This window comes from Dreissena polymorpha, chromosome 12 (genome assembly GCF_020536995.1).
Source record: "Dreissena polymorpha isolate Duluth1 chromosome 12, UMN_Dpol_1.0, whole genome shotgun sequence".
NCBI lineage: Eukaryota > Metazoa > Mollusca > Bivalvia > Myida > Dreissenidae > Dreissena > Dreissena polymorpha.
The window spans coordinates 33,993,905-34,016,348 of record NC_068366.1 but is presented as its reverse complement, the minus strand read 5'-3'; the positions used below and the strand labels follow the sequence as shown (position 1 = coordinate 34,016,348).

General features: G+C 34.1%; 1 protein-coding gene across 1 annotated transcript in view; it reads left to right on the top strand.

Annotated features, from left to right (window-relative positions):
* The first annotated feature begins 1,814 nt into the window (after positions 1–1,814).
* Positions 1,815–22,444, top strand: part of LOC127852512 (adhesion G protein-coupled receptor L3-like) — a 45,029-nt gene continuing 24,399 nt past the window's right edge. The window contains exons 1-3 of the mRNA XM_052386470.1: positions 1,815–1,907; positions 16,183–16,232; positions 17,010–17,157. Coding sequence (XP_052242430.1) covers positions 16,193–16,232; positions 17,010–17,157 — 188 coding nt within the window. The 5' untranslated portion in view covers positions 1,815–1,907; positions 16,183–16,192. The remainder of the gene's footprint in view (positions 1,908–16,182; positions 16,233–17,009; positions 17,158–22,444) is intronic.

The following is a 22,444-nucleotide window of genomic DNA, read 5'->3' as shown; positions in this document are numbered from 1 at the left end:
AAAGCAATATGATAATATGTAACAAGTTTAAATTATAATGTTTAGGTATATACTTGCGTACAATTTAGTTTGACGAAAATGTCAAAATGAGAATTGGTCTCTTACAGATTAAATTTGACAAACATTGCAAAAACATACTTTTAAAACAAGATTAGGAACAATTAGAAAAAGCATTCAATTTAAAATTCCGATATAAGAAGTCATTGGAAATAGTATGTCATATAAAAGACAGTTTATTTCATCACTAACTTGGCGTTCGGTGTCAATATAAACAATGGGAAAATACTACTGCTGCATCTTTGAATGTCACAATTTTATCAGCAGTGTCAGACATTTTCTATAAAACAATAATTACCAGAGGACAAATATACAAAAAAGACTGGGTAAGAGCAAATAGCCGGAAGAATTAGATTCCAACGTTTTATACACAAGTTTGTTCGGAATTCCTTTCAATCTATGGCACAGCACGTACGAGGTCATCGTTGGTTGGTTAAAGCCTAAAATGAAAAAGTGACTTAATGAAAAAAGTGGCCATTTATAATAATGTTTACGCAAGTATATCCAACTTTATTTCTCTCTTCCTCTCGGACAATGGCGTTGTAAAATCCAATGTTCAGTGTTGCCAAAATGAATTTATCGTCTGGCTCAACTCAGTAAAGATCAGTATCAATATTTTCGTAAGTCAGCTTAGGAATAGCACATAAATTATATAGCACCCAGAAGTCATACACTATAAGGTGCATATTACCTTCTTAAGATTAATCACCATAATTGCATGCATTACGTAATTCATATCAAATCCAAATCCCTAAATTTAAGTGGTAATATGTTAATAAAAGTGTATGCATGAATAAATTAATCGACTATATAAGGTTATACAGCATATTCCGTATTTCATTGACATTGAAAACATATTTTGAATAGTTTTAAGTGTATTTACTATTTAAGGCAGCCTCATATTTAATGTTGGTGGAATTAATAGATTTCTTTCAAAGTAGTATCTCATCTTTCATCTATGTATGCAACAAGTGTAAAATAGTATTCGATTTAAATTACATTGAGATCGAACAATTTGCAGTGCATTTCTTTGCGTTGGATGGTTTTAAAGCGTTATTTTTCTACTTCAAAATTATATTATGATAAAAACACTTTTGAATGAAATAAAATATTTTGTTATTTTTTATAAAATACAAGTGATATAATTATACATGTTATCATAAAACTTATAGTTTGATTAGAAATTAAAACATAATAGCGGTGTCTTCATAAGTTCATGTTAAATGAATAATAATAAAAAACATGTCATAACGACTAATATATATATATATATATATATATATATATAGGCAGTAAATAACAGCAGCACATAAGCAAACACATAATCGATTTGCCATTCAGTAAGTATATATGTTAAGTAAAAACATCATGCATTTCAAAGTAGTTTTAACACAGTTTACTTCAAACTTAATGCGACCAAGTAATAAAACAGAATGGCGTTAATATTCCTTCAGCATATCTTTTAACAAATTATTAGTTACCGAACGGCATTGATATTAATTTTACGTGTGTTAACATCACAGTATAGTTTAAATTATAACTGTTAGAATTAATAAACACATACATTTGATAACGTTTGGCTTTATATAGCTGCCTTTATCTATTAATACATTCTCGATGTCTACCTACGTAGATGAGACGAATACATGGAAAATTGTAAACATCCTGAAAATCATTCAACCAGCTATTTTCACCGAAATCCAAATTACAAAAAAAGTGTTTTCGTATTTACATTTGACACGTGACACTCGCTTACGGCCTATTAAAAGAACAGTATTACAGTGGAAAAGTCACTTAACATCGGGCTGTGAAACCCTAAATAACGGATAGACTACTCTTCTTGATTTAAGGTAAGAATTCTACTTTATTGATACTTGATTTTTTTAACTTATTGTCGGATTCATTTTATTGTCATAATCACTCCTTTATAAAATTATGAAAGAATGTCTAAATGTATTGATTTTGCATTTTTTATAAAGTTTTATAAAATAGTTATTGAGTTGCGTTCATTAAGTGTTTTTTATATATTGTAATATTTACCGTTTTTGTGGTTTTAACCATAGAATCCTTGCACTTCACATCAGAACTAATTAAAAAACATTACTTTGATGCATTGCTTTTGCATGCTATGATGTCACCCAAAATGTGAAACCAAAAAAATTAAAGAAACAATATCAGAATTCGATTTACTAAACCCATAAACATTTCGAATAACATGTGATTGCTTTGAGTAAACGTTATCACTTGAAGATCTTATTCAATCTCAAGGTTTCGTGACTTTCATCGAAACATTAAAGGGGCCTTTTCACGGTTTGATAAATTAACAAAATTTACAAAAAAATGTTTCAGTTTCGCAAAGTTTCGTTTTAGTTATGATATTTGTGAGGAAACAGTAATACTGAACAGTTACCATGCTCTAAAATAGCCATTATATGCATCAAATACACATCTATTAAAATACATTCATGCCTCGCAAACTATACAAACAGATTTCAATTGAAGCAGATTCCTGCTTTTTGATGCAAGCATTTTTCAATTGTGTCACTTTTGACTTCTCCGAATGATCTTCCTTGCATCATTTGATGCGAATGTTACTGGCGCCATCTGATCTATATTTCCTTAGTTAGATTAAAAACGAGTGCATGAACATTGTTCCATTCCTTGCATCATTTGATGCGAATGTTACTGGCGCCATATGATCTATATTTCCTTAGTTAGATAAAAAACGAGTGCATAAACATTGTTCCATTGATTCCTTGCATCATTTGATGCGAATGTTACTGGCGCCATCTGATCTATATTTCCTGATTAAAAACGAGTGCATGAACATTGTTCCATTCCTTGCATCATTTGATGCGAATGTTACTGGCGCCATCTGATCTATATTTCCTTAGTTAGATTAAAAACGAGTGCATGAACATTGTTCCAGTCAATATTAAAGAATTCTGAGACAAACTGAAATGTCACAGTTTTTGATTAATAGTTTATAAGTATAATTCATTTCTTAAGGGCTTTTTACTATTTTCTTAATGTAAGTAGGTTTTATAGGTAAGATAGGTCATTGTGTTGTTTTTTTTTGGTCAAAATATTCTCTGCAAACATTTTACCAGTATTAAATATTGTTTTAAAACCTATTAATGATTAAACCAGTGAATAAAAATTTACTTCGCCTTAAACTTTTTTCTTTAGCCGTGTTATTTTCATGCATTTTTCAAAAGAACATATATCTAGCATATTTAACCCTCCTATGTTATATTAATTAAAAATTACAGCTGAAAGTAGCAAATACTTTCCCCTTTAGCAACACTGTTTTTAAGTCTAATTATACATTAAATTACATTATTTAGAGCTCATGACATAGGTGATTCATATGTTTCAAATGATACCTTTTTAATTTTGAAATAATCTCCGTGTTTTGGGTGCTAATTAGAATGTTGGTTTATTAAAGATTGTAATGAATACAATCAATATTGGATTTATTGAACAACATACCAGTTGTTTACTTGTAAAGACCCCTTTAACTTATTACCAAATAATAACTGAATTTTAGGAGGTTTTGCAGACAATTTTAAAAATTGTGGGATGGAGAGATATTGCTCATTTTGAGAATTTTTCCTTTTTACCACAATTATTTCTACCGCGTGTAGGCTATTTCTTCTTTTTTTTGTTAAGTTAATAGTTTAAGAACATTATCTAGACACCTATTACTTTTGCTGTGCAGACATCATTTGAACCATATTGCTGAATGAAAATGTTAATCATAAAAAGCAATGACTTTTTTGTTACAATGTTTACAATACAAACAAAAGCTCAAATAAAATTCAAATAAACGGCGAAAATGTAATAAATTCTTCAATTTAAAAGACAATACAGTAACAATTATCTATTAAAAAAAACAAGTTACGATGTATATATGACAAACAATAATTAAGGATACACTCATTCTAAATAGTTATAAAAAATAATGCAAGCAATTTAATTTCGCATGATTAAATCATTAACTGTCAAATACCTTAATATTATAATTAAATTAATGGAAATGAAATCAGAATCTTAAAGCAAGCAGACAAATAAGGCACTTGCTCATTAGATCAACACTATATTTTAGGCACAAAATCTTTGATCTAGAAAGAGTGCTGTATAAGAATTTACATTACGTTAATTAACTTGGTCAGTGGACATTGAAAAATAAACAACACAACACTGAACTTAGTTCTGGCTACCATAACTTTAAATGTCGCTTTTTATGATTTTTGACTGGCGCGACTTTACAGGTCTGTCAATACTATATAAACTGATCGCTGAAGTTTCTTTAGATACATTGAACTATGACCAATCACAACATTCCCACACAGTATTCTAAAGGAAATATTTAAACCAGAAACAGCTAAAAACAGCATAAGTTATTAATCGAAAAATCAAGAAATTTGTATTAAACTGATATGAAATTTGCTGTAAAAACAAATATTTCCAGAAACCGACCTTTAATTGTGAGTGACAGAAGAATATCTAGTTCTGGCTACCATAACTTTAAATGTCGCTTATTATGTTTTTGACTGGCGCGACTGTAAAGTTATGGACCAACCACATTAGGCAAGTCAACCAGAAATTTCCGAAAAGGTGACAGTTAACAAAGACTGGTCAAAACAGCTTTTAAAAGCAGATATTAGTCCAAATCAACCATCGGAAAGATTGACATTTTTCACATTCAACTGATATATCTTTTCACAAAATACTATCTTAAACATTTAAAATGCATCTTTTCTGCCTTAACATATCAAGAAAAACATCGATGCGACATATATTTTTTAAAAGAGGGTCTCCCAAGATTTCACGGTCATATAACGTTATTTCTATTTTATTAACATGCCATGTGCTCAAGTGTTTTCAGATTCAGAATGACATTTCCCGGTATGATAATTATTCTTGCTTGTTTTGTAAACAAATTGTAATGTAAATACATACTCAGAGTAAACATTATTTAAAACTACCTGATTCACACTGAAACCAGTTTCTTAATCCACCAGACGTAAGTTGTTAATCACAAATAATAGATTTCAGAAAACGAAAGTAATGTTTACGATTTCAGTAAAAACATGTCATGGTCGATCCGAAAGTATCCAAATGAAAACTCGTCACGTGACAAAGCGACAATGGCGTCAAAATTTATTTTTATCTATTGTAAGATGCATTTGAAACATATGAACTTAAATATATGGCCCGATGCAGTAATTTATATTCATTCACCAATATATGTAGAAACGTATTCAAGAAAATAAAGTGTCTTTGATTTATAGCATGACATAAATATGTTATGACTCTGGTTGACTTTCGATATTGGGTTCGCTTCAGCGTACAGGTCTGTAAATACTATAAAAACTTTTCGCTGAAGTTTCTTTAGCTAAAACTATCAATCAATTTATAAAGCAAACATTAATACTGATTATGAATCAATTAAAAACAATACATCAACGGAATAAATGTTGGGTATCAATTGAATAATGCACCAGGCACAGTTTTATAAGCAGAGAGCTATTATTAGAGTTAAAAAACTTTTATTCAATTACTGATGAAAAGTTAAGAGTCGCAAAATTATATGACAAGGCAGAATTAAGATACGAATGTCAACACACTAGAATTATAAGTATATCAATCAATGAATTTATTAGTGTATACGTAAGTTTGAATTGAAATGAACAGTAAATATTACGATTGCAGCGATCTGAGGCGCAGAACGTATTTGCGTCATGTTTGTTTACCTGTTTACCCGATAGTGCGATACCGTCCCGAACGAATGACAACTCTTGTTTGCTCTTAATTACGAAAAGTCCCAATACAGATCCAGTAGAATATGAAAACTGCAAATTATTGATGCTTAATTATGAAAATCTAATAAATCACATTAGTTAATACATGTTTATATACTCACGAAGAAGTCATATTTGAAATATGCCTTCTCGAATAGAGAATATGATATGCAAATGTAACAATGTGAAGCCGAAGCAATTAAATGCATTACATGTATGTCGTATTTGATAACATCGCAATCAATTCCACCCTTGTTTAGGCGGGGCGTAGTGCCTAGGGGTTTAAAGAAAAAGTTAAAACGTTTCATCGTTTAATCGTATCAATTATAATTGTCCACTGCACGTATTCGCGTGTCATATTCTAAATCTTTATTTGATTATCTATTGCAAGGATTCAAACTTGATGAAAGTATTTCACCGACAAGCCGTCAGAAATTAATGGCAGTTATTTGCCTCAGTCCACATTGTGTCTGTACGGTCAGTTTCCGTTTCACGACCTGTTTAAATAAGAATATGTAATTACTGAATATATTTCACTTAAAAGTGTGACCTTTAAATAAAATTCGTAGATTTCTTAACAAAATTAATACAATTGCTTGAACTAAAGGAAGAACAATTCGAGCTTTATGAGAGTTCCGGCAGCCGCACAAGTGTTGCTATACGGCTTAAACGCGCAATTTGCTTTAATATATACAGCTACATACACGCAATTGCATTAGGTACGTCGTCAAAGTTTACGCCTGTATCGTTGCGGCAATGCACCAGTTACATTGTATATCCAATTACATTGCAATTGCAATTTCAAAATCAAAGTACTGACAGTACTGGTGTGACGATGCTTTTGAAGAGGATTGATATAAAAGCATATATTTAAGTTTATCTACATAACCACAATTGTGTATGTGGTTACGAAAATTTTGGGTAGGAAAAAATGGGTACGAAAATTTAGGGTACAAAAATTATGCCAAAAAAATTGGGTACGAAAAAAGATTTGGTTACGAAAAAAAATTTGGGTAGGAAAAAAATTGGGTACGAAAAAAATACAATTAAGTACGAAAAAAAAATGGGTACCAAAATGTAGGGTACGAAAAAAAAATAGGGGTACGGGGAAGTAGTACCCGTGAGGAACTTGATCCATTCAGCGAAACTGGGAGGCGGGTTACATTCTCGATCAAATATAACAAGAAATATTCGACGTGTATTTTCTGTAATACTTATCTTAAAAAAACGTTCTGTTACAGTAAAACTTGTGTGATTTTTAACATAACGTTTCAGCATATAAATTCAAACCTTGACATGCTCTTTAATTACACCATGCTCTTTAATTTCACATGTATATCAAACCAAACTTTATATTTCGTTGTTTCCTTTCCTAAGTTAATGATGCTATGTGTACGGACGTGATTCCACATGCCCATGTGCATGAACATATAATTTTTCTCTTTTGACTATTGTTTTTTCTCTAATTCAATAAGCTTATGCATGTTTGTTCGTTAAGTACGGCAATAATTTCATGATGATTCCCGAAAGTAGGTATGAGCACATAGTCGTAAGAGCACTTAAATACGTGAGTTCGCCCCTGAACACATGGAAAGGTTAACTAAATCTCCGCTGTATGACCAAATATGTGTTTAAAACAGCAAACAATATCCAACAAACGAATAAATTATCAAACATAGTATGTGCACTGATGTGGCTCTGTAATTTCTGTTTGAACAGTTTATTAACTATGCAAAATGAGAAAGCACGCATAAGAGCGAGTTTCACAGTTGACATACGGCTATTATGATGTTTATATACCATAGTCGCTATATCGTTTACAAATGGCAGGTTCAAAATAATTCGTTTTCTTTACACTCATGATCGCATTGAAAGTTAATTATACACATTTTAATTCGCAATTTGTATACTGAATCACGACAAATGTCAAATACAATACAGAAAATGCATAGTTGTTTCATTGATCTATAAACATATAATGGATTGAATATTACTGATTTAAAATTAACGTTTTCAAACTATTATTAAATCTTTTCCCCAGAATATGCTGTCCAATTTATAGCTGAGTTCCTATACCTTTATCAATGATAATCAGCGAGGTATGCCGATTAGAAAAATAGAGCTATCTCAATCGGACTGGCTCGGTCTTTACATAGGTCGCCATTGTGAAGAAGTTTTTCATGGTATGATAACTTAGACAATCTGCTTCGTAGCATCGTCAACAACTATGCAGACCATGCCCGTCAAAGTCGTAGCTGTATAAAGTGAGACTGTGGATGAGGTGTATACATATTCGCGAGGTCAATTCTGCTCCACACCCGATGGGAATCGTGTTCTCGTATGCTCGCATATTTGAGAGTTGGTCAGATATAGCTACGGTGTTTCTGCGTTGTTTAAGACTATTTTGAACCTTACACGGTGACAGTAAAATGTGTACAGAGATATTTTAAAAATCGGAAAATCGATGATTAAAACAACTCTGCAAAACATTTAATTCTTGTTATGTTTAAACGCGCACATTTTCACTATACATAGCTTTAACACTAACAACAATTAAGTTTTCAAACATGCACTACGTTATAACATGAATATAATTTGTTAATAGAGAACTTGAGCAACCGCCCAATCGTTCTTCAAGCTGAATTAATTGGTTTTCTAGATAGTCAGATAGTAAACGATGCATGACACTTGCGTATATATTCAAATTACGAAAACGATTTATAATTTGATGACATGAGTAAATGATCTTCACGCCAATCCGACGCAAATACGTTAGGTTGATTGGATAAAATTACTTTCTTTTTTTGTTTACTTTAGCTTGCTTTTCAATAGTATTTAATAGTATTTTAATTATATCACGGTCGTCAGTTAACTAACACGTACTTGTCATGGGTAAGCAGTTTGACCAATATTACGTACATCTAATTATGACAATAACTGAAGACTAGCCTTCTTGAATCAGGGGTGCGGAGTGAAAGGCCAATGATGGTTTCATCAGGGGTGCGGAGTGAAAGGCCAATGATGGTTTCATCAGGGGTGCGGAGTGAAAGGCCAATGATGGTTTCATCAGGGGTGCGGAGTGAAAGGCCAATGATGGTTTCATCAGGGGTGCGGAGTGAAAGGCCAATGATGGTTTTAGTGTAGAACATTCCGGAGGGTTGCGGAGTGAAAGGACAATGATGGTTTCAGTGTAGAACATTCAGGACAGGGGTGCGGAGTGAAAGGCCAATGATGGTTTCAGTGTAGAACATTCAGGAGGGGTGCGGAATGAAAGGACAATGATGGTTTCAGTGTAGAACATTCAGGAGGGGTGCGGAGTGAAAGGCCAATGATGGTTTCAGTGTAGAACATTCCGGAGGGGTGCGGAGTGAAAGGCCAATGATGGTTTCAGTGTAGAACATTCAGGAGGGGTGCGGAGTGAAAGGACAATGATGGTTTCAGTGTAGAACATTCAGGAGGGGTGCGGAGTGAAAGGCCAATGATGGTTTCAGTGTAGAACATTCAGGATAATGTTTGTGTGGCAAGGACAAATCTATGTTATTACATAAGATGTTAATTTGTAACATAGATCAATATACTTTTGGTCGTCATTTGATGCCACTGACCATTAACGCTGATCTGAAATTTGGACGAGTTAAGATATTATTAAATGTGAAATTCAGGTAAAAGTCTGTCTACAAGAACTTGATGTCTCAAAATATAATGAAATATACGTTTAACGTTTCATAAATGTCTAACGGAAATTCATTAAATGTCATTGAAAAAGGTCAACGTTGAAGTTATAAGCCCTCGTATGTTGTTCGCATGATTGTGATATTTCAATTCCAGATCTCTGAAATACTACACGTGCTTAATGCAACTTTTACTAAGTCTTCAGTGTAATTCGTTAAAACACTGACGACAGCGAAGCAATCTGACCTGCTGAAATAGTGTCCCTTATTTTATTTAGCCTTCTCTGTTAACTGGGCATATAGTCTAAATAGACACTGCAAATTTGTCTTAGGCTCATTATTAAAGAGGTCACAGTCGACCATGCTGCCTTTGGACAGCTCTTGCTATTAAAGACTTGAGATTTTAAAAAGGCAAAATACTAGTAACGTTTTTTAAACATATCTTTTTTAAGATGAAATTATTGGTATTCGGAGAAATGTTAAACACATAATCATTCACAGGTATTTGAAAATATTTATTTGAACGTTAAGTCTTTAGAAAAACATTAATAAAATAGATCAAAATTTATCAAATACACATACATATATTTGATCTTGGAATTTAATATAGTGATTTCATACTAGCTTAATAATACAATGGTGATTTGGTTAAACAAGTCATACAATCATGATTTATAAAGTTAAACAGAAAAAGAGAAAAACAAACAATTTCATACATTGTTTTGTCTATCGCAGATTTAAAGCATCATTCTTAATCAGAATCGATTGGTGAATTGCAGCCTGATTATAGCCCTTGTCGATGACATAGTATCCTTAAATGAACAATATATAATCATATACTAAGTTTATATCTAATTGTTCATATCAAATGCTGGCGGGCGCATTTGTGATATGTCATATCAGGTCCTCAATTATTTAGATCTTGACCTATATGGTAGGACCTAGGGAGGGCATGTGCTACCATATCGAAGAAGTTTAATCAGATCATACCCATTCTGAGACGTTTGGGAGGGGCTCCCGCAACACATAAATACAGTCGAGATCCGGCGAGGGCGGACATCACTTGGGAGCCAGTATGAATTGATATTTGCAGTCAATATTTGACATGAGAAGCTAGTACTAGATTGAGACCTGAGGCTTTACCTGGACAGACCTCGTTAGAAAAATAACTTAACTAGATTATGTAAAACGAATGCAAAAAGTGTATGCATGAGCACTTTTGTATGAATGCACTCACACAAATTATTTATTATAAAACTTGTTGCGTCTTAAACACGGATGTAAAGGACACCGTTTACATGAACATTTGATTTTAACTGATTTATCACAAAACCACCTGATGTGTTTCGCGTACTAAAAATAAATCAGTTTATTATTTGAATACAGCGCTATATGACAAAGCTATTTTGCATAGTGTTTTTATTTTCACGGTTAGATTTACGTATCTACCTAGTTGTGCTCATAGTCGGTTTAAGAGGGGGGAGTTGGGGGAAGGGGTGGGGGCAGAAAGGGCATGCGAACGAATGTTATTGGTAAGCACTTGTGTAGGTTATACTCTTATTCTTTTAAATTTGGTTCTATGCACATACAACAGAAAATGACAGCAAAATAAAGCACACCAAAATCAGTGTAAAACGGCTTGCGTTTGAGAAAAAACTGGCTAGTATCAGATTCTTTGACTCACATTAAAGGAAGTAAAATGGGCCCTTTCACAGATTTTGGCATGTATTGAAATTTGTCATTAAATGCTTTATATTGATAAATGTAAACATTGGATTTTAAAAGCTCCAGTGAAAAAAAAAACAAGAATAAAAATTAGAAGGAAAGAAAAAAGTAACCTTCAACTGGGCTCAAACCACTGACCCATTGAGTTAAAGTCTTTCGCTTAGACCACTCGGCCATGCGTGTAAATGATGAATTTTATATTGTATAAAAGTAATCGTCGTAGTATCACAAAATATAACGACAAAAACACAACTCTCCACATTATTCAATCGTTTCGCGTTGCAACGCTTTATAATTGTCAGGTTTTTAAATCGTCAAAAGATGCATATAATGGATATTTTAAAGCATGGTAAAGTATTACAATTTCCTCACGAATATAACAAGAGGGCCATGATGGCTCTGTATCGCTCAGCTGCTGAAAAAAGGCTGAAACAAATATTCTCTGCATGTGCAAATACTTTAATATAGGCCCTATTTAAGCACATGTACACTTTTGTGACGCCCTGGGCTTGGTCAAATTTAACCCCAGGGGCATAATTTGAGCAAACTTTGTAGAGGACTACTATATCTCATTACATGTACATACAAAATATGGTAGCCCTAGGTCCTAAAGTTAAGGACAAGAATATTTTTAAAGTTTTCACAAAATAAGTAAGATATAAGCGTATATAATGTTCAATTTTGTGACCCGCGGGTCAGAGTCAAATTTGACCCAAAGAGCATAATTTGAACAAACTTGGTAGAGGATTATAAGATGTTACTGCATACCAAATTTGGTAGCCATAGTCTGAATGGCTTTTAACAAGAAGAATTTTAAAGATTTCACAAAATAGGCACTTTTTAAGTGTTAACTCAATTTTGTGACCCCCAGGGCAGGGTCAAAGTTGACCCCAGAGGCATTATTTGAACAAATTTGGTAGAGATTTATTAGATGTCACTACATACCAAATTTGGTAGCCCTAGGCCCAATGGTTATGGACAAGAAGATTTTTTTAAGTTTTCACAAAATAGGCCCCATATAAGCGTATGTTCAGTTTTGTGACCCCCCCCCCCCGGGCAGGGTCAAATTTGATCCCAGGGCCATAATTTGAACAAACTTGGTAAAGAACTGTTAGATGTCACTACATACCAAATTTGGTAGCCCTATGCCTTATGGTTAAGGACAAGAGAATTTTTAAAGTTTTCACAAAATAAGCACTATATAAGCATATAATCGATTTTGTGGCCCCCAGGGCAGGGTCAAATTTGTATCCTGGGGCATAATTTGAACAAACTAAGTGGAGGACTATACAATGTCACTACATACCAAATTTTGTAGCCCTAGGCCTAATGGTTAAGGACAAGACATTTTTTTTAAGTTTTCACAAAATAGGCAATATATAAGCATATGTTCAATTTTGTGACCCCCAGGGCAGGTTCAAATTTGACCCCAGGGATAAAATTTGAAGAAATTTGGTAGAGGACTATAAGATGTCACTACATACCAAATTTGATAGCCCTAGGCTGGATGGTTATGGACAGAAAGATTTTTTTAAGTTTTCACAAAATAGGCCTTATATAAGCATATGTTCCATTTTTTGATCCCCTGGGGCAGGGTCAAATTTAACCCCAGGGGCATAATTTGAACAAACTTGGTAGAGAACTATAAGATTTCACTACATTCCAAATTTGGCAGCCCTAGGCCCAATGTTTATGGACAAGAAGATTTTTAAAGGTTTCACAAAATAGGCTTAGCGTATGTTCAATTTTGTGACCCTCGGGGCAGGGTCAAATTTGACCCCAGGGACATAATTTGAACAAACTTGGTAGAGAACTATAAAATATTACTACATACTAAATTTGGTAGCCCTAGACCCAATGGTTATGGAAAAGAAGTTTTTTAAGTTTTCACTAAATAAGCCCTTTATAAGCATATATTCAATTTTGTGACCCCCCGGGGCAGTATCAAATTTGACCCAAGGGGCATAATTTGAACAAAATAAAAAGAAACTATTTCATGTCACTACATACCAAATTTGGTAGCCCTATGCCACACGGTTATGGACAAGAAGGTTTTTGAAAGTTTTCCCACAATAGGCCTTATATAAGCATATGTTCAATTTTGTGACCCTCGGGGCAGGGTCAAACTTGACCCCAGGGGCATAATTTGAACAAACTTGGTAGAGGACTATAAGATGTCACTACATACCAAATTTGGTATCCATATCCCCAATGTTTATGGACAAGAAGATTTTGAAAGTTTTCAAAAAAATAAGACCTTTATTAGCATATATTTAATTTTGTGACCCCGGGGAAGTTTCAAATTTGACCCCAGGGGCATAATTTGAACAACCTAAGAAGAGAACTATTACATGTCACTACATACCGGTAGCCCTATGCCATACAGTTATGGACAAGAATATTTTAAAAGTTTTCACAAAATAGGCCTTACATAAGCATATGTTCAATTTTGTTACCCTCGGGGCAGGGTAAAACTTGACCCCAGCAGCATAATTTGAAAAAAACTTGGTAGAAGACTATAAGATGTCACTGCATACCAAATTTAGTAGCCCTAGGCCCAATGGTTATGGACAGAAAGATTTGAAAAGTTTTCACAAAATAGACCCTATATAAGCATATGATCAATTGTGACCCCCGGGGCTGGGTCAAATTTGACCCCAGTGGCATTATTTGAAGAAATTTGGGAGAGGACTATAAGATGTCTCTACATACTAAATTTATTAGCCCTAGGCCCAATGGTTATGGACGAAAAAGATTTTGAAAGTTTTCACAAAATAGGCCTTATATAAGCATATGTTCAATTTTGTGACCCACGGGGCAGGGTCAAATTTGACCCCAGGGGCATAATTTGAAGAAATTTGGTAGAGAACTATGAGATGTCTCTACATACCAAATTTGATAGCTCTAGGCCAAATGGTTATGGACGGGAGATTTTGAAAGTTTTCACAAAATAGGCCTTATATAAGCATATGTTCAATTTTGTGACCCCCGGGGCAGGGTCAAATTTGACCCCAGGGGCATAATTTGAAGAAATTCGTTAGAGGACTATTAGATGTCTCTACATACCAAATTTGATTGACCTAGGTCAAATGGTTATGGACGAGAAGATTTTGAAAGTTTTCACAAAATAGGCCTTATATAAGCATATGTTCAATTATTTGACCCCCGGGGCAGGGTCAAATTTGACCCCAGGGGCATAATTTGAAGAAATTTGGTAGAGGACTATAAGATGTCTCTACATACCAAATTTGATAGCCCTAGGCCCAATGGTTATGGACGAAAAGATTTTGAAAGTTTTCACAAAATAGCCCTTATATAAGCATATGTTCAATTTTGTGACCCACGGGGCAGGGTCAAATATGACCCCAGGGGCATAATTTGAAGAAATTTGGTAGACGACTATTAGATGTTTCTACATACCAAATTTGATAGCCCTAGGCCCAATGGTTACAGACGAGAAGATTTTGAAAAAAAATCACAAAATAGGCCTTATATAAGCATATGTTAAATTTTGTGACCCCCGGGGCAGGGTCAAATTTGACCCCAGGGGCATAATAATTTGGTAGAGGACTATTAGATGTCTCTACGTACCAAATTTGATAGCCCTAGGCCCAATGATTATGGACGAGAAGATTTTGAAAGTTTTCACAAAATAGGCCTTATATAAACAATTTTTCATTTTTGTGACCCCCGGGGCAGAGTCAAATTTGACCCCAGGGGCATAATTTGAACAATTTGAAAGAGGTTCACCCCAGGAACATTCCTGTGAAATTTCATTAGAATTGGACCAGTAGTTTAGGAGAAGAAGATGTTTTAAGGAAAAGTTAACGCACGCACTAACGCACGGACGCACGGACGCACGCACGCACGCACGCACGCACGACGGACACAGGACCATGACATAAGCCCCGCTGGCCTCTGGCAACAAAAATTTGCGAATTTGAAATAATTTGTTTAAATTTTGTCAATGTACCAAAACGTGAAAATGCCCCTGTAATGGTATATCGTGCAGAAATAAACAGAAGTTCGAGTTTGCTAAAGTGTGTGTATGTTGCAATTATACGTTGAAGTAACGAACAATTTGCTTTGGTTTTAATGGAATAGCTTTTCAGCCATTATTATTGTGACTGCTATTTGCACAGACAGAATGATTTAAACTTTAAACACGGTTTTAGTGTACATACTTTCCCTCAAAAGATCGGAAAACTTCAGCTTAGGTAGAATATTTAAAATAACTATTTTATATAGCTTGCCTGTCTACAGTTCGTTCGACAACCACTTATGCATTCATTGCTATCAAATTTCACGCCGGGTATTGTAAATGAAATCACCATAATTTCACATAACAGAGTGAGTGAATCATTTCGTTTACTCACACTGCTTTTTGATAACAATTTTGGATTTTATGTTTTTGTAACAGTGAATTGGTAGTGTATTTTTATTTATATACACCATCTATTTAGTAATAATATTTACATGTTGTTATATCTGCAGCTATTTGTGTACAAATTAAGGTTTATATACACTAAAGCAAATGAACCCATAGTAATTATGCAAAAAATATTATACATTTAGCAATTACGATACGTACTTTTGATTCGAATATACGTGTTAAATGCGCACATATAGTTCAACACATATATAATGTTTAATGTTGATGTTGTATACTCAATCGTTATTATACTTAAACGTTTAATCAACACTTAACATTCTTACTTTGTATAGTCGAAATTAGATACAATTGTGTGCATTTGTATCCCGTGCGCTGTAGAAAATTTATGTTACGGAATTAAAACAACGAAATCAAAATTATAGCGCGTATACTACCAGAGGAAAAACAAACAAACAACTAAATTAACGTACATATCTCATTCATCTCATTGGATTATCTTACAAACAATCAAGTCTTTTTTAAATTTCAGTTCGAGAATCATGGTCCTTCGTCTTTGGCGGGCATGCGTCCTCTTTATAGGTAAATTTTACCTTTGTTTATAGGTGTTGTTTGTTTTCTGCTTTATACAGGGAGCATAAGAGATGAGTCGGCGAGGTTCGGACCCCTCAGATCAAGACCACTTTCATTTGACATGTTTATAATATCGCGTTCTAAAAGTTTCAGAGATCGTATAATAAATAAACAAATGTATTTATGTGTCTTGATACAGACAATAACTGAGTATACAAACACAATGTTAACACAATTAAGTTGGATCAGGCGAACCAAATGGGTGCGTGTGTATGCTACGCCTATATATTAAAAGGGCCTTTTCACGTTTTGGTAAATTGACAAAATTGAAAAAAGTTGTTTCATATTCGCAAATTTTCTTTTTAGTTATGGTATTTGTGAGGAAACCGTAATACTGAACATTTACCATGCTCCGTTTTATTCTTGATTTTTTACTGGTGCTTTTTAGATCTAATCTTTACATTTATCAATATGAAGCATTTAATGACAAACTTCAATACATGCCAAAATCTGTGAAAAGGCCCCTTTAACACTTAAATGCTACTTTCCTTTTTGTCTTATTATTCTAACTATTAATGTTAATATGTTTACAATTTAAATTGTGTAATGATTTAAGTAATTTGATAAATAATATCCAATCAATAAAAGTCATAGTCGCCAGATTATATCCAGGAGTGTGTACCCTTTATTATCACAATGCCGTTAATAAAACACGTTGTTGTTCTATTATGATACACTTTTAAATCATATTTAATTTCTGTTATCAATTCATTTAATTTTGTTTAGGTTTAGACATTCGGGCTAAGGCAGCCATGACATGGAATGGAGCACCTTCATCCCGATCACTTAAAGTTGATTTAACTGTGTCGGGGCCATGCTTCAATCCTGTTACTAGTTTGACTGTGAACGACCGCCAGGGGGATTTAGTGTACAGGTAAAACTTATAGATAATCACTTGACTATGTGCCAATTGATATATGGGAACAGTTGCACACATCATTTAAAACTTCAATCGTGTATTAGCATCGTATTCTTACATACGTCAATGAAGACGGCAGTAATACCATTTCATACATTGCAAGATAATGTACCAACCATCGGAGTTTTATAATGTTGAGCGTTATTTACCATTTATTACATCTCACAACTTTTTTCACCAAGCAATCAATGTGCTATGTCGTATCGACCGACAGATTACCCGTCTAAAATGTAAACCATTCACTAAAAAAGTTTCATTAAAGACAAGGCTTGCCTGCTGTATTTTAGTTTGGTCGTCTGTTTTATGACCCTTTTTTAAAAAGACGTTTAAAGAGCGTTTCAGATTGATATAAGGACACTTATATTATACATTATGATGTCTTTTCTATGGATTTAAATAAGCGTTCGGGAATAATTGGCAATGAATAAAAACGCTTACCATTGATATCGAAAATCATCATCGTAGCTTTGGCAAGGGCGTTAACGCAACATAGGCGAATTAAAGTGTGCAGTAGTTACCTATCTTGACGCAATTGTTCGCTAACCGATTATTCTAGAACAACGAACCCTGCCGCTGACATTTATATATGACTTTATTAAAGTGTCGTTAAAAAGAATAAATTAATGTCTTTACCTGAAAGAGCATCAAGAACGGTTTTCCGTTCAAGATAAATGTTGTCTCGCTATGTCGACCTCTGGAATCAAAAGGCGAGAAAGCGAGCTCAAGATACGAAGAGCGAATTAACGATGCGAAAGCACGAGATCACGTCGTGCGAACGAGTTATAACGATTCGAGATAACAATGTAGATATCCTATTATTTAGTATTTTTTCATCTTTTTTCGCGTTCTCGACGTTGTGCATTCAAAGGTCGACAATTTCAAACAGGATCACGAACTCGTATCGCATTATCGAAAAAATTGCATCGTGATCTCGCATCGCATTGTCTAACATACGTATCTCAAACTCGCAAGCTCGCTTTGGGATTACGAATTACCTATCTGTGAAGTAATAATGCAGTAATCAAGGACATATAGAGAATAATAGGTTAGTGTTGATTATAGATCAGGTTTATCATGCGAGGCTTAGAAAACAAAAAGCACGAGCCTTGGCGAGTGCTTTTTCGTTTTCGTGCCGAGCATGATAAACCTGATCTATAATCAACACTGACCTATTATTCTATTTATCCCACTTTTTATTCAGTAAACTTTTTTATTTAAACAAAATAAGTTTTCACGAGTGTTTGTCGTACTTTGATAATGACTGTAGTGTAACCAAGGTCAGTGTATTACTCCGCGTTCCAAAAATAACCGCTGATCAAATAATCATTTTTTAAAATCAGAATATCGTTATGTAACAAAGTGTCGAGCGTTATTAATTACAATTTTAATCATATTGAATTGCAAATCTTTAAGTTTTATGATATCAATATGACATTAAGTTGTTATATAAAAGGAACTACATTTGTTTACAACGTAGCCTAACACCACACACAATTCACTTTCGATATCAAACTATCGAGTCGATCACGAGGTGCACATTATTTGCTTCTTTGTTATAATATGTGGTTATTTCGTGACGAAATAACAAAGATTACTTGGATTTAAGCTAATTATATACATTAACATTTTGAATGTTGAAAGTGGCACCAAAGAATTGTGAGGCAAAGTTGTTCGAACGCTGGTGAACCGTGAAGTGACTGGGTGGGGCGAACATCAAGATCAACTTGTTCGACGGTAGACAGTGGTTGTCTAGGCTGCATTTCGGCCATAGTTTCGGTGCGTGAAGGTGTACAAGAGGAACTGTTGGATTGTTACATTTACTGGACTGAGCAAGAATGAACACTTTTGCAGCTGTTCAACAGATACGTTGGAATAATTGGTTAAGGACTGGACATTTTTGTGCCCTGTTATTGCCATGGTTTCAGTGGGTGGATATTTGTATATCGAAATTTTTGGACCAGGAATTTGCGAACTGAGTGGTTCGTTATTCTCTTGTGCTTGAGAAAGCCGGAGTCTTTTGCCATGGCCTTCAGCATCTGACCTAACTTGTTGACACCCAATTGTTGACGCAAGAATCACCGGGATGCAGTGTCATTTGTGCGTATTGCCAGGTTGAAAAGATGCTTTGAAGAAAAATCAGATGGATGCATATCCGAGTACAGCTTGTAAATTAACACAGGATTTCTTGGTCCAGACGATTGTTTTCTACGGTCAAAGGGGAGCAACTCGCACTGACTTCTTTAAAGGGGAGCAACAACAACAGAACCTATTTGCATAGTGTTAAATTTACCTAATACTTGAGGTTTTAATAAAAATAAATGACAAAAAAACACGTTTTTTTGCTACTTTCCTTTGTTTTAAGGTCATTAAGATTGACAAACATTTGAGATTGTTTTTATTATTGATGCACTTGGCAGACACAGGTGACGAGGTGCGTGGGAAAAAGTAGTCCCGGTTCGGCAGTTGATGACGTCATTTCGTGCCATTGATTATAGCCTTGCCGTTGATTATAGATGAAATTTAATAAACGGGGCTTTAATCAACCGATTTCGCTGTAAAAGTGGGATAAAATGAAATTATGAAGCTATATTACATATCGTTATTATAAATTGTAACAAAATGACGTCGCGAGCGGGCCGTAATTCGTATCTAGCGGGCCAATATAAATTATAAAATAATTATAATAAATTTTAAAATAATAAAATCGGCCCTAGCCGCATTTGGCCGTCGGGCCGTTATTTCGGCAGCAGGCCGATCGTAGACGTCCGACCCAGCTCTGTCGTGTGATATTTAAGTATTTGATATATGAAGGCTGGAAACATTATTAATAAAAGTGGGACAACACAATGTTGTTGTCTGTGTTTATTTACAGTGATGTTTCTATTCCGGGTCCAATTGCGGCAAGCAAGTGCGGCGGTAGAGCGGATTGGTGTTGTAGTGCCCAGCGGGCAAACTATTATTAGTCTAGTCGACATACTAAACAATTAAAGCAATATTTTACCCTTAATATTAATGTGTTCAATACATTTTTATTTTGGTAAATCGTGTAGCGCTGATGGATCCGAATCTTCATTAGAAATACCAGGCATACGTTCGTCTGATACGTTTAAAAAACATCCTCACGTTTATACTGTGTAGTGTATGCATTTACCAATGTAGGCAACATTTCTTTTCGGCAGAGCATTTATTAATTGATAACATTTGTAACATACCTTATACTCATTGATTTGAAATGTATTTGTCTAACCTTTCATGCAAAAGTAAACCAACTCAATACAATATGTCAATGGTAAAATCAATTGTTAAACGCTCACCACACGATGTTTACCAGTTTTTTTATGCTATAATTTAATTCAAGGCCAAGTGTCTGCATAATGCATGAACTATTTGAAACTGTATTATTCGATAGATTTATCCCGGTCCTAATTTATTTTTGCAAATTATTAAAAACATACAAAAACGAGTACAGCAATCAACACAACCGACAACAAAAACATATACAACTCACATTGGTGGTGTAGGGTTCAAAAACAAATGATATATGTTGAATGTAAGCTCTTTCTTTTTTTTCTGTTCTCTTTTAATGACTCTCGATGCTTTTTTAAAAGAAATACATAAAAACAGTGTCGAATAATTGAACAATTCAATAAATATTATAAATATTTTTTTGTATTTCTCTCTTTATTGATTTTTATGACTGTAGTTCAATGAACAAAAACAATCATTTGAAAGCCATCTTTGATTTACGCTTACTCAAAAACGGATGTTCCTCACAATAAAGCGATACAATTTGGATCCGTTTAGTTATTTTGTTTCATAAAGCAAACCGTAATAATACAGTTGTCATGTGCTACGTACATGTATAAATTTGATTTTAGTCTACACGTTGTATAATAGTTCCCATTTCCAATACGAATCAATAATACTTATAATAGTAGAATCCAAAAAGCTGGCATTATTATGCATTATTTTCACGTTTGACATGTAGTCGTTTTCAGTGCGTCATGAAATTATACAGGTTTTATATTGAAAGTCAATACAGCTATAGTATGGCATGTATTCGCATATGTAACCGGAAGGCGATATATAATATATTCTTTATTTACTCCGATATCGAAGATTCGAACAGCATAATTATACAATAATCACAAAGCATGTTTATCATAGAAAGAGTGGCATAATTTACAAAATATATAATCATGAATAAATACACACTCACAAAAAATAATGCTAAATGATATCATTTCAACTGTTGTTATTCATGTATTTACAATATCACATACAAAGTCGAAAGCGAAATTGGTGTAATATTTGTAAACTTATAAAGTATTCAATTACCACACTATTTCACTATAGTGCTTCTCATGTTCGACGAAGCTTCACACATCAGTGCACCGCTCGACATGTAACGGTCACATTTCAGTCCAAGATGTGTGCACGATTCTGCTTCCTGTATAGTTTCACGTCCGAGTGTCCAAATTCGTTTAGGTCGACTGCATCGCTGTTCGTTGAATAATACAACTGCACATTTTGATGGACTATATTCAAAGCGCCATTTACACGAATAGTCTTAGCATATTTTCATCATGCCATCAAGTGCTTGCTTTGAAAATGCAATTAGAATCATGTCGTCTGCTACTGTAGGACTGTTCATATTCATTAACATACAAACACCTTGACCACAATGTTCAAGAGCATTAATTAACCCATTTATATATACTAGATAACATTTCGGTGAACTTTTCCCGCCTCTGACGAACATGGAACCATTTTGATGTATGGCCACGATTTTTGACACAACTAGTCATGTTCGCGTATAATTCCATGAATGCGAGCAGTGAAGTGTAGTCATATTTGTTTGGAGCTTGTAAAAGAGGCCGTCATGCAAAACTTTATCGAACGCTTGTCTCCCATCCAGGTAGCACACGTATAGCTTTGATCCATGTTCACGTGCAAAATAAACACTTTCACGTAACATGAATGACGTCATAAGACAGCCAAAGCCCTCTTGGAAACCACACTGTTGAATGTTAAGGTCGGCCATCATATTTGTACAACATCGTTGTAACAGCACAGATTCAAAGAGCTTTAACACAATTGAGGTAAGGGTTATAGCTCTGTAGCTATCCGGATTGTCCTTTGTTTTCGATCCTCCTTTATGTAGGGTTATTATTACACCACGCTTGAGAATGTCAGGAATGTACACTTTACGAAGAATTGCAGTGAAGAAATTAGCTAATAA